At 45.4% G+C, this 13835-nt stretch overlaps 1 protein-coding gene across 1 annotated transcript; it reads right to left on the bottom strand.

The window, feature by feature from the left end:
* Positions 1 to 47: 47 nt before the first annotated feature.
* Positions 48 to 9103, bottom strand: LOC146237350 (NACHT, LRR and PYD domains-containing protein 12-like). The gene is made up of 9 exons (XM_084685150.1): positions 8790 to 9103; positions 7807 to 7843; positions 5928 to 7697; positions 5442 to 5618; positions 4933 to 5106; positions 4591 to 4761; positions 4288 to 4446; positions 3995 to 4044; positions 48 to 3868 (listed from the first exon to the last, which is right to left on the bottom strand). The coding sequence occupies exons 1-9, from the start codon at positions 9031 to 9033 to the stop codon at positions 3321 to 3323; spliced, it is 3330 nt and encodes a 1109-aa protein (XP_084541276.1). The 5' UTR covers positions 9034 to 9103; the 3' UTR covers positions 48 to 3320.
* Between the last annotated feature and the right edge of the window lie 4732 nt (positions 9104 to 13835).

The raw sequence follows: 13835 nt of genomic DNA, 5'->3' as shown, positions 1-13835 counted from the left end.
AAAAGGGAGTGCTATGTGTTCTGGAACAACACAGAGTCAAATGCAAGTTCAGCCCTTCAGGGAGAAACGCCTCGCTTTATTATGCCACACATCCTCTTAAATTTGTTATTATTTTTTACTGAAAAATATTAATATATAATTCATCACTGATAGAGACCACAGGGCAGTAACTTGGTTTAATGTTTTTAGTATATTTACAAAAACTGTACTTGGTAAAAATATAAGATGTGTGACCACAATGAAAATCACATTCCAACAAGCAAAAACACAAACAGTCATGTTTTGTTGCAGCTGTTTTGAGTTTGGAACTCGCCTTGATTTAGCCAAGGGATGTAAACAAATGTAACCTTTGATTGATATTAAATACAAATAAATTAGGTATTAAAATGCTTGATTAACTACTTTGTTATGGATGAATCAGCTTAGCCTCATTGTTTAACGTTGACATTTAAATGTTTTTATTGTCCATTGTTTAATATTTGTATTTATTTATATACATTTTAAATATTTTTTTTTCGTATTTTTGTATTCTTTAGTTTTGTGTTGTCACACAGGGTACTGACTCTTAGTCTTATTAGTCTCAAAGATTGTCTCCGTGTCTGTCTCTTTCACCTTTATCCCAGCAGGGTGTCACTCAAACACAGGTGAAACACTGAGTCAGTCTCTGAAATGGGAGCCCTGCCATGCAAACACAAAAGAGCATAACAGTTCAATGAAAAACGAACAAATGGAAAAACAATACGTAATAGCTTATAGGTGCGACCAATAATACAGTCATAAAAAAACGATGAAAGAACGAACAAACAATCAAATGTCAAACAATGAGATCAAACTAAATAATCCCCTACTCAGTTCCTGAACCACCGTGCGCTGCCTCGTGAATTCATGTTGAGACATTTTCATCCCGTAGCTACACCAAGATATTAAAACAAATTGTTCTAATAGTTTTGCATTATAAAAAAATAACAAAAAAGTGTAACATTTTAATGGTTAGGTGTAAAGATCAGTGAGTACAGTTTAGCAAAAACAGTTTCAAGAAAATGCCTTGGCAATCGGTAAAAAAGTTAGTTGTATAATTTTTATATTTTCATTGATTAATCGCCATAGATACCTTGAACGTACAACTGTAGATTATTACAGTACATTGCTCTGGTCGAACGTTGTTCTTTGGAAAAAATAATCAACTTATGCTTAACTCAATCAAGTCTGTTGTTATTATTATAGCTAATATTTAATTGTAATGTGCATAAAAACTGTGGGAAATATTTAAAAACTATCTTTTGACATCTCAAAATGACCACCAGAGGGAGCTCTAGGACAGGGTTTAGGAGATCAAAGGTCATCAGCTCGCAGACTACAGTGAGTGAGTAATCAAAGGAGAGAGTGAGAGAAAGAGAGAGTGACTGAGTGTATGAGAGAGAGAGTGAATGTGTGAGTGTATGAGAGTGAGAGAGTGTTTGAGTGAGCGAGAGAGAGATTCAAGGAGATTCAACAGGTTTAGCAAGGCGGTGAGAGAGGCTAAACGACTGTACTCTGAGAACTGAAGCGTCAGTTCTCTGCTAACGACTCTGCTTCTGTCTGGAGGGGCTCAGGCAGATCACCAACTACAAGCCCAGAGCCCCCCACTCCACTAACGACTCTCGTCTGGCCAACGACCTGAATGAGTTCTACTGCAGATTTGAAAGACAATTGGACAGTCCTGAACTACCACTTCCCATCCATGAGGCCTCCCTCCTCCCCCCCTCTACTGTGACGAAACTCTCCATTCAGGAGGTGAAGGTACAGTTTTTCTGAATTGCTAAAACACTAAAACCCATTGGCTGAACAAAGTTATCAGTTGCCTAAACTCATGTAGCTAATTGTGCAGTCTGTTGTCAATACCTTAAACCATTTCACATGGTAAAACACAATTTGCAAATCTCACATAGACTTTTCAGCAAAACTCTAAACACATTCTCATTCTCAAAACACATTCTGCACTCTAATGGACATGTCATCCATACTGGTAAACACAAATGGCAACAATCAAATACAAATAGAAAAAACATGTCATTGACTAAACACAACCACTCAAAATTGATTTCACTTGTTTTTAAATGATGTGACACAACCAATATAAGCCAGTTCAGAGAGCAAACAGGTTGTTGAAGGTGGGAAAATATTCCTTGTGATGTCAATGACCCTGACTCAGCCCAAAGACAAGAAGAAGCACATTGATCACGTTTACTCCTTTTGATTTTTGTCCCTTTTACTGTATAGTATTGTATACTGTAGTACAGTGCATTGTAGGCTCTATACTGTACAATTACGTAACAAATGGTATGGCCCTGAACATTGCACTTTCCATTTGTTACAGTAACAGTACTGAATGCTCAATAGATTTAGACTGGTTGCAGGTTTATATCAACAAAGAACAAGAGTGAGTTGTGGGTAGTGAGATGCAGGGTATAGTACTCTGATATATCGGACGATATAGAAAATTACTGTAATGAAAAAAAAAATTCAGAAACGCGTAACAAAACAAACAGATTTCCCTAACATTCTGCCCCACTCGTGTTGCCAACAGGGACGTTGTAGAGTGCCCTTTGGTGACAAACTATGCAAGGCCAGTATAGTACTGTATAGGGGTACAAGGAGGAGAAAGAACAAGAACAATTGCAAAGAGCAAAGCAGAGTAGTAATTTCTGATAAATGTTGAGCTACTATGATAGAACATGTTTTCGTTCATCAAAAGACAATGACGGATAATTATGAAATTAGTTTTGAGATTACGTAAAAATGTACTTCTCCTTGAGAACTATATGTTTTGAACAATGTGTTTTCAATTTGTTGGTGTATTGTTTACTGACTGCTTGATAGTGTATATCATTTTGATCGCTTTGTTTATGATTTGAGAGCAGTGTTTGATTTTGAGGACAGATAAAACTGTTTTGAGGCGAAAGTTTCATTTTGCAAGAGAATTCAGAGGTTTTGTAAATAGTGCTTGAAGATGAGGTTTTGTGTTTACAGTTTTGAAAAAATAGATGACTGTTTCAAGAATATGTTTTAGCAATTGTGAAAAACTGTAATGAATGCACCTCCCTGCCAAAGTAAATTCCTTGTTTGTGCAAACACTCATGGCGAATAAAATCCCTTCTGATTCTGATTCTGAGAGAGAGAGAGAGAGAGAGAGAGAGAAAGAGAGAGAAAGAGAGAGAGAGAGAGAGAGAGAGAGAGAGAGAGAGAGAGAGAGAGAGAGAGAGAGAGAGAGAGAGAGAGAGAGAGAGAAAGAGAGAGAGAGAGAGAGAGACTGTGTCCAGGCTGGTAAATATGAATAAGGTTCACGGCTGCCCTACTTGGCACAGGGACACAGAGTACCCTGGCTGCCCAATCCAAAACGCTGGGTAGAGGGGCTCAGAGAAGGTGGTGATGAACGTGTACAGGTGGGTCATCGTGTCAGAGGAGACCCTGTAGAAGGACACGAGTCCAGCCGGCCAGTCCAGGTAAACTCCTACTCTGCTGGGTACTGGTAACCAGGCAGCAGGGAGATAAGTCCGTTGATGATTGTGCCACATGTATGGCCCAAAATTGGAGCACAGGAGACACCAGGACTTGTCGTTGTCTCCAAGGCTGCAGGCAGAGGTACTCCCTTTCCTCTGGATGCTGCCATATGTGACTCCTACCAATATCCAGTCCCCTTTCCACTCCACCTCCCAGTAATGGCGTCCAGTCAGACTCTCTGTACCCAGCACCTGCTCCTCTTCATCAAACCTCTCAGGGTGATCAGGATGCGGCTGGTCCTCCTCCACCGCCTCCACCCTCCTGTTGTCCTCAGACAGAGAGAGGGTTCTGTGAGCTGTGTTTGGGTCCAGTGTGAGGTACTTGTCATCTACAGAACAGAGGGGACAGGCCGGATCAGAACTGCGTGGAGAAATGTGTGTTTAAGTGCGTGTGTGTTTGCGTGTTTCGCTAGTTGTGGTGAAAATGGTTACATTTGATTTAAGACAGCACTTACACCGTTTAATAAGATGTGGTTTTACCCAGATCTCCTCATTGTGGTCCACACTGTAGGAGACACAGGTACAAACAGTAAGAAACACACACACACAAAGATCTCATCTTCTGCTGTTGCAGACATATGAAAAAAGATTTAAAATAAAATGCAAAGGATTTTAAAACAGTAAGTTCCTCACTGACTATATAGACTGACCCATAATTATAGAATTATTCATGGGACAATGCACAAACTGTGCATTACACATAATGTATGCAGTCTACTGTATGAATGTGTCATCGACCAAAACTAACTTGAGTTTCTTCAGTCTCAAGTTTGAATCTTTCAGTTTCTTCGGTCCTATGTCTCCTATGTGATTGAAGCTCAGGTCCAACTCTCTCAGGTAGCGGTTTGAGCTGAGAGCTGAAGCCAGAGAAGCACAGCCTTCCTCTGTGACTCCACAGAACGACAGCCTGCAGAGAGAAGTCATCAGGACGTTACAACACTGCTGCCCTCTGCTGGTGGGTGTTGTTGACATCACTGGGTGCATTGTTGACAGACTTCTTCAACATGTTCTATGTGTCCCTGTCTGGTTCCATGTGTGTCTGATCACTGACCTCAGGATCTCCAGTCTACAGTGTGGACTCTTCAGTCCATCAGAGAGCAGCTTCACTCCTGAATCCTGCAGGTTGTTATGACTCAGGTCCAACTCTTTCAAGTGGGAGATGGAAATAAGGGTTGAAGTCAACTCCCTACAATAGTTTTCTGTCAGGAGACAGCTGTTCAGTCTAAACAAGAGATGTAAAATGTATCAGTGATTAAGTGGCAAACATGTTATGTCTGTTTTTGAACATAAATAACATGTTGGAGAAGTTAAAACTGAACCCCTCAAAGCACTAATCTTACATTTCCTTTGGGGAAAGACAGTTTATTTAATTATCTGGATCTAAGCTCCTTACCTCAATAAACTCAGTTTAGATGCTTTCAGGCAGGCAGAAATATCCAGCAGTACTTCATCGTCACCAGAGGGGAAAATATATCCCAGGTGCAGCTCTCTCAGAGGACAATGTGGTGACTGGAGGAAGGAGGCCAGTGTTGCACAATCCTTAGGTTTGAGTTCCACATCAGTCAGTCTGTAGAAACAGAACATTCATGAGCTGCAGTGTGGTGAAGTGGTTAAGACTGCTGACTGGAGGTCTCACAGCCAGGATTCACATCCCATCTACACCTCTGTCATACCTCTGTGTTTCTTGTGAGACATAAAGATGATACTTCTTATGTATTTACAGATCATTTTGCAGTGTTCGAGAAAGCCTAGGTAATCCATACAGCCAGTGATGTACTACATGTAAGGTGTGATGAGGGACGTGTTGGGAGATACACTGATTCACTCTGCTGAGTAGAATTTGTCTGGATGGAAAAGAGACACAAATGTTTTCGATGAAAAACCCCTGACAAAGGCACTGACCTCAATATCTCCAGCTTACAGTGACAATCTCCCAGGGAAGCGAAGACGTCACTCAGGTCACCGCCACCAGTCAGCTTATCTTCTCTGAGGTGCAGCTCTCTCAGATGAGAGTCCGGTGACTTGAGGGAGGAGGCCAGGGAAACACAGTCCTCCGGGCTGAGGTTCATGTCATTCAGTCTGGAGAAACACACATGGTTAGTGCATTTCTAGCCCCGGCCCCTACCCCCACAAACAGGGTTAGCTTGTTTCTCTACCATAGTCCTAACCCCTAGAAACAATAGGTTGCAACAGTCGCAGCAGTGATGCTCAAGACTTAAATCCCATCTCTATCTGGCCTGTGTGGCTAATGAGGAGACAGTAGAGTGTCAGTTTGAAATCAAAACTTGAGGTGATGGATGCTGTAGCTCAATGGTACAGTAACACAAGAGGGCACAGGTTCAAATCCCTTCTGCGAGTTGCTTTGGAGAGTAGAACATAAACACTCACATGGCCTTTCTGCTTTTCCTCACCGCAGGGATCATTCTCTTGCGCCAGGCATGCTGCCACAGGTCCAACTCTTCCACCCCGCCCTGACACAGCAGGAGAGCATTGGCCAGTGCCGAGCACCCGTCCAGCGACAAAGTATCATCATCTTGTGCGAAGAGGAACTTGTGGATGTCCTCATGCACTGAGCTGTCTTTCATCTCAATCAAGCAGAGGAAGAGGTTGATGCACGTGTCAGATGAGATATTCTCTACGTCTGGCTTCCTGAGGTATTTCCTCATCTCCTCATCAGTCTCTGAGATGTTCTCTGTCTGGGGCAGAAGGCCTTGTAAGAGAGTCTGGTTGGACTCCAGTGAGATGCCAAGAAGGAAGCGGAGGAACAGGTCCAGGTGTCCATTCTTACTCTGCAGAACTTTATCCACGACTCTCTTCAGCAACTCATGCAGGGGCTGCTCTGCAGACACGTTCTCCAGGAAGGACTCCAGTGCACTGATGTTCTTGGTGACACAGCAGTAGAACACATAGAGAGCAGCGAGGAACTCCTGAAAGCTCAGGTGCACAAAGCAGTACACCTTCTTCTTATACAGCCCACGTTCTACCTTCAGGATTTCTGTGCACAGTCCACATTTCACTGCAGCGTCATCAACATCAAAGCCACTTCCTTTAATGTCTTCCTTATAGAAAATGACATTTTTTCTTTCAAGCTGTTGGAATGCTAGTTTAGCCAGTTTCAGAATAAAGTCTTGACTAAATTCCAAGACCTCCTCTCTGTCCATGTAGTTTTGCCCTTCGTACTTCTCCTGTGCGAGCTCTGTTTGACTGATGAGGAAGTCTACGTACATCTCGGTCAGACTCGTCGGGATGTTTGAAGACTTGTTTTCTCTCATTCTTTGCGACAGGACCACGGACGTGATCCGACACATGACGGGTATGTAACACATGATGTGGAGGCTCCTCGTTGCCTTGACGTGTGAGATGATTGCGTCGGCCAGGACTTCATTGTCACTGAATTGCTTCCTGAAGTACTGATCCTTCTGTTCGTCGTTGAAGCCTTGAACTTCAACATCCAACAGGTGGAGTTGGATGGTTTTACGAAGGCCGTCTACAATTGCTGCGGGTCGAGAGGTTATCCAGAGGAGAGCAGACTGAAGCAGGTTCTTCCTTATGATGTTAGTCACCAGAATGTGAACTGGACACTCCTTTGTGACATCAGACACTCTCTCGTTGTTATTGAAATCCAGAGACCTGCTTTCATCCAGACCGTCGAAGATCAAAAGCACTTTGTGGTTTTGAAACACCTCCGCTACTTCAATTTCATTAAGCTCTGAGTGGAATTCCTTCAGAAGACCCAAGACACTGAGTTGGCCTTGAATCAAATTCAGCTCTCTGAACGGAAGCACGAAGATGAAATCTATATCCTGATTGGCCTCCCTCTCTGCCCAGTCTAGGACAAACTTCTGAACAGAGATGGTTTTCCCAATGCCTGCGATGCCCTTCATCAGCACAATCATGACCTGCTCTGTTCGTCCGGGTCGGGTTTTGAAGATGTCGTTGCACTTGATGGGTTTGTCTGATCTTGTTTTGCTAACAGACGTGTTCTCGATCCTCCTGATCTCATGTTCTGTGTTGATCCCTTTGCTCTCGCCCTCGGTGATGTAAAGCTGTGTGTAGATGCTGCTCAGTGGCGTCGGACCCTCCGCCACGTACAGGAACGTATCGCTCCTCAGGAAGTGAAACTTCTCCTTTAAACTGGTTTTGAGTTTCAGTTTGACACTGTGGGGCAGGATGGGGGGATAGATACATTTTGTTTACAACTTTGTGACAGCAACACCATTCTTCTTCAACGACAGTAGCTCCTGTTGTGGTGCGTCAGCCTTCTTACCTTTCAATGGAGTCACTGCAGTGTGGGGAAGCATCTTCTGAAAGTAGGAGAGGAGAGACGAGCCTCATGACAATGCAATCTGACACAGTTTATAATAAGCAAATATGATTGAAAGCCTGAGGAGGAGGAGTGGTGAGGGAGGTGAGGGGAGGTGAGGGGAGGAGGAGTGGAGAGGAGGAGTGGTGAGGGAGGTGATGGGAGGTGAGGGGAGGAGGGGTGGTGAGGGGAGGAGGAGTGGTGAGGGAGGTGAGGGGAGGTGAGGGGAGGAGGAGTGGAGAGGGGAGGAGGAGTGGTGAGGGAGGTGAGAGGAGGGGAGGTGAGGGGAGGGGAGGTGAGGGGAGGAGGGGTGGTGAGGGGAGGAGGAGTGGTGAGGGGAGGAGGAGTGGAGAGGGGAGGAGGGTTGGTGAGGGGAGGAGGAGTGGTGAGGGGAGGTGAGGGGAGGTGAGGGGAGGAGGAGTGGTGAGGGGAGGAGGAGTGGAGAGGGGAGGAGGGGTGGTGAGGGGAGGTGAGGGGTGGAGGAGTGGTGGGGGGAGGTGAGGGGAGGTGAGGGGAGGAGGGGTGGAGAGGGGAGGAGGAGTGGTGAGGGGAGGTGAGGGGAGGTGAGGGGAGGAGGAGTGGTGAGGGGAGGTGAGGGGAGGAGGAGTGGTGAGGGGAAGAGGAGCGGAGAGGTTAGGTGAGGGGAGGTGAGGGGAGGAGGGGTGGAGAGGTGAGGGGAGGTGAGGGGAGGAGGAGTGGTGAGGGGAGGAGGAGTGGAGAGGTGAGAGGAGGTGAGGGTAGGAGGAGTGGTGAGGGGAGGAGGTGAGGGGAGGTGAGGGGAGGAGGGGTGGTGAGGTGAGGTGAGGGGAGGGGAGGAGGGGTGGTGAGGGGAGGAGGGGAGGTGAGGGAAGGAGGGGTGTTGAGGGGAGGAGGGGTGGTGAGGGGAGGTGAGGGGAAGGGTGGTGAGGGGACGTGAGGGGAGGGGTGGTGAGGGGTTGAAGTTCTACCCGTCCTCTGAGCCTGTGCTGGAGCTGTCGTTGTCGTGGTGATGTTAACTGAGCCCTGGATGATTGTGTGGCTGAATACAGGAGCTGTGATGTTGCTCCCAGACTGAGCGTGGTTGGAGGTCAGGAGAGGAGCTGCTGAACTTTGGTTCTCTTCATTTTTTGTTGTTTCGTTCTCCCCTGTCCCCCTCCTGTCTTCAGATTCCCCCTCCTCATGTCCTCCACATTTGGAACAAGTGTTTCCCATGGCCTGGTTTACTCAATGCATATACTACTTCCCTTTCCTCTCTCTCTCTCTCAGTCCCTCCCTCTCTCTCAGTCCCTCCCTCTCTCTCAGTCCCTCCCTCTCTCTCAGTCCCTCCCTCTCTCTCAGTCCCTCCCTCTCTCTCAGTCCCTCCCTCTCTCCCTCCCCTATGTCTCTTTCCTTATCTCCCTCTCTCCTTCTCTCCTCCTTACTAAACCGATTAAATTCCAGGAATACCTTGCCAGATTTGGAGTACAGATACGCTTTGTGTCATCATAACACAGTCCCAAAATATGTGTGTGTGTGTGTGTCTGTGTGTGTGCGAGTCTGTGAGTGTGTGCGTGTGTGTGCGAGTCTGTGAGTGTGTATGGGTTTGTGTGTGTGTGTGTTGAGGGGTGATGAAGGAAAGGTTGTGTTGTATCTTCTCTACGTCTGAATGCATCAACAAAGCCCCAGCATTGCTCTCAGTCTCACCTAGCTGACCGTGAAACAGGAAACAGGAAACAGGAAACAGGAAACAGTTACTGTAAAACAACATGGTAGTGCGTGTGTTAGCTAACACCCTCACCGAGACCTACAGAGTGTGGTGTCCTTTAAGAGGGATTAGTGAAAGCTCATGTTATTATGATTATGATGCAACTTCCTGTACCCGCTGTGAATTATATTATTGTTGCTTGCTTTCCTGCAGGTACACTCTTGCACTTTTGAAGTTAATGTTGTTTAATTGTAACTTGTTTAACTACATGCTCTTGTGGTTCTTCCCTTTGGCACTTGCTTTGCTTTTCACAATGTGCTTCATGCTTTGGCAGCCCGCAATGTTATTGAGGCGATCTCGTTATTTATGATTATTGACCTATGCACTTTTGTAAAGCTCTCTCTTGGAAGTCGCTTTCGATAAAAGCGTCTGCTAAATGAACTTCAACTGTTCCACTGTGTTCTACTTTGTGTCTACACTTGTTGGACTGCATGTACAGTACTCTGCTGAATTCCAGGAACGCCCAAATGATCTTCTTAGAATTTGAGTAGATATATTCTGTTGTACGGAGAACACAGCCAGTGGAATACATGCAACAGAACACATGCAGTAGAACACATGCAGTAGAACACATGCAGTAGAACACATGCAGTAGAACACATGCAGTAGAACACATGCAGTAGAACACATGCAGTAGAACACATGCAGTAGAACACATGCAGTAGAACACATGCAGTAGAACACATGCAGTAGAACACATGCAGTACAAAACAGCCAGTGGAACAAATTCAGTCAAACTTATTCACAATTCTTTAAAAAAAACTGTGTCATTCTCAGTAATACTCTTACCTCTCTGACTTTGGAAACAGAAACAAGGTCGTCGTTGAACCGTCGAGTCTAATGTGAGTGGAGAGGAAACTTTGTGTGTGTGTGTGTAAGTTGATAAAAGGAATGGAAGTCTGCCAAAAGCTGAGAAAAAAACATTCTACCCCTCGGGGAGGAGTCTCTCCCTCTCAAAAAACAGAAAAACTGTCAGACAGACAGGCAGGCCTGAGACTATATTGAGCTTCCTCATGTTGTATCCCTGTATCTCAAATTAACTTTTATTATCTTCCTCTCAGAGCGAACAGCTGTGTGAAAACAATAGCACATTATTGTCAGTTGTTAATATTTAACTCATAAACAACAGAGGACACAAGTCCTTAGAAATCAGCAAGTATGAGTGAACAAGTGAATGGGTGAATGAATGAATGATCAGCTGAATACAATTTCCTGACCGATGGTTGAAATCATTGAGTGAATGAGTGAGAAAGTGAGTTAGTGGGTGAAATAATTAATGAAATAATGTATCCCTGTTAAGTAGGGTTAATAACAAATTCAGAGTTCACGCTCTAACAATGGACACAGTAGCGTAGTCCACAATGTCTGTCTCTGTGATTGGCTGGTCAGGATGGGTAACATAACTTGTGATTGTACGGTCCGTTGCGCTGTTGAAAGAGATGGAGGAGTAGGTCAAACTGTCTGCCTCTCTGATTGGTCCTGTGTTGGAGTAGATGTTAGTGATGTTGTCTGGACCTCCTTGTTCTTGCTGATGATTGGCTGCTCTGCCATGCAGGGTGGGGCTGACAAAGCCTGTCTCTGGGATCTGATTGGTTGATGGGTCATAGATGGGATTGGACATGGAGGCAGTGTCTGAAAGGTGATTGGCTGCCAAGGTGTTGGTGTAGTTTACCCTGAGTGCTGCGGAAGCATCTGATAGATTAGCGCCATATATATTGAACACAATTTCTGCTAATATACTACTTTATATTACATGGTTATTGTGTATAGTAGCTGTCAGGTGTGTCAGCTGTGTGTTCAGTATGGTCAGGTGTGTTACCTGTACAGGTGTGTGTTCTCTTCCTCTCTCTCAGAATCAGAGCCAGAAACAGCGCCAGCAGCAAGACTGGAGTCAGAGCTACTGCACTGTACACCAGCCTTCCTGCACACACACACACACACACACACACACACACACACACACACACACACTCAAGGCTCTTCCATTTTACAATTTTACTTTAGTTAACATATTAGCAAGTCATACAGCATTACAGTTTGCTCTCAGAAATGGAGAGAAAAAGGATTCAAACAGAGGAAATGACTCCCATCTGTAATTACATATTTCCACCACTTAGTGGTGCAGTGAGACATGATTCTGCTGCTGTCAGCGTGGTGTCTGGAAGTTGTAGTCCTTTACAGAGCCGGATTTCTGGTAGTTGTAGTCCAATAAATACAAATGATTATTGTTCTGTTATACACCTTTTGTTTGTACTTGTAGTGCATGATACAACCTGGTGTTTAGCAGTTATAGTACAGTATACTGTTGTGTGTGTAAATGCGTGTATGTGCATGTGTATGTGTTTAGGTTTGTGTGTATGTGTGTGTGTTACCTTGTTGGTCTGGCATTGCTGTTGTCACAGGGACAGTGTCTCCTACATACACAGGAAACAGACGGTCAATCAGTGTGTGACAACTTCCTGTCACACATCCTCACTGACACACCATCAGTGACACACCATCACTGACACACACTCACTGACACACCCTCACTGACACACATTCACTGACACACCCTCACTGACACACACTCACTGACACACCCTCACTGACACACATTCACTGACACACCCTCACTGACACACCCTCACTGACACACATTCACTGACACACCCTCACTGACACACCCTCACTGACACACATTCACTGACACACACTCACTGACACACCCTCACTGACACACACTCACATTTAGAAGGGAAGTGGAGTTAAAAGAAGAGTTGAATTGAAGAAGGAGATCAGTATGGAGGGAAAGAGGGAGAAGGAGAGACAGAAAGAGAGATGGAGGGAGATGGAGTCATACCGGTGGCAGTGTTGGAGAACTGCGTTGCCATGGTGAATGTTGTTGTTGTGTGGAGGCGAGACGTGGAGGCGGGGCCTGGAGGTTTGGGAGGAGGAGAAACTGGAGGGAATGATGAGCAACAAACACAGATGTCATGTGATGTGTGTGTGTCATGTGTACTTGTATGTGGTGTGTGTGTGTAGGTGTTGGTGTGTATGCATGTGTGTGTGTATGTGTGTGTGTGTGTGTGTGTGTGATGTAAACAGACAGATGGGGACACGGAGGGGGTGGGGCACTCAGGGCAGGGAGAACAAAAGGATATTACAAGACCTGATCCATCATTTTTCATATTCATGTTCTTCAGACACAGAGACAGACACTAAGAATAGTCTGATATGATATTACGTCATATTAGCACCCAGGAGTGTTGTTTTCAGGATCTGTTTGTCCTCTGTAAGGCAGTACATAAGTGTAGAGCGCTTTTTTTGAAATTTTTCATTTGCGCCTTATACTTTTGCACAGAACATATTGGTAGTGATTGAAACGCTCACCTCTGCCCACTGTGAGCTGGACTTCAGTTACAAGGTTAGGTCCCCATGTGGCCACTTCACACCAGTATTTCCCAGAATCCTCCTCGGTCAGGTTGGTGATGGTCACCGTGAAGACCCTCGTCTCTGTGTCGTCATGGAGACCATACCTCCCGTTGAAAACCCTCCCTGAGTCTGTTTGATGACTCTTGCTGTGGACAACCACCTTCCTCCATAACTCCCCTTGGACAACATCTTTGGGAATGTTTCATAGCGCTGGTCGTGGGGACAGTCAAGGACAGCCTGACCTCTCTCCTCTCCTTTAATCACGTTGACCTCTGAACCCTGAGTGCAGACCAGGACTGCAGGAGAGCAGAAGCACACACAGTCACACACCACACACAAACACACACACACAGTCACACACACACAGACACACACAGGCACACACACACACAGTCACGTACACACAGAGACACACAGAGACACACACAAACAGAGTCTCACACACAGAGACACACACAGAGACACAAACACACACACAGAGACACACACAAAGACAAACACAAACAGACAGACAGGTCAGCAGACAGACAGGTCAGCAGACAGACAGGTTAACAGACAGACAGGTCAGCAGACAGACAGGTTAGCAGACAGACAGGTCAGCAGACAGACAGGTTAGCAGACAGACAGGTTAGCAGACAGACAAGTTAACAGACAGACAGGTTAGCAGACAGACAGGTCAGCAGACAGACAGGTGAACAGACAGACAGGTCAGCAGACAGACAGGTTAACAGACAGACAGGTTAACAGACAGACAGGTTAGCAGACAGACAGGTCAACAGACAGGTCAGCAGACAGACAGGTTAGCAGACAGACAGGTTAGCAGACAGACAGGTCAACAGACAGGTCAGCAGACAGA

This window comes from Hypomesus nipponensis, chromosome 21 (genome assembly GCF_054491055.1).
Source record: "Hypomesus nipponensis isolate SF chromosome 21, ASM5449105v1, whole genome shotgun sequence".
In the NCBI taxonomy this organism is placed as follows: Eukaryota; Metazoa; Chordata; class Actinopteri; order Osmeriformes; family Osmeridae; genus Hypomesus; species Hypomesus nipponensis.
The sequence above is the reverse complement of the archived record's forward strand: the minus strand, read 5'-3'. Positions and strand labels throughout refer to the sequence as shown.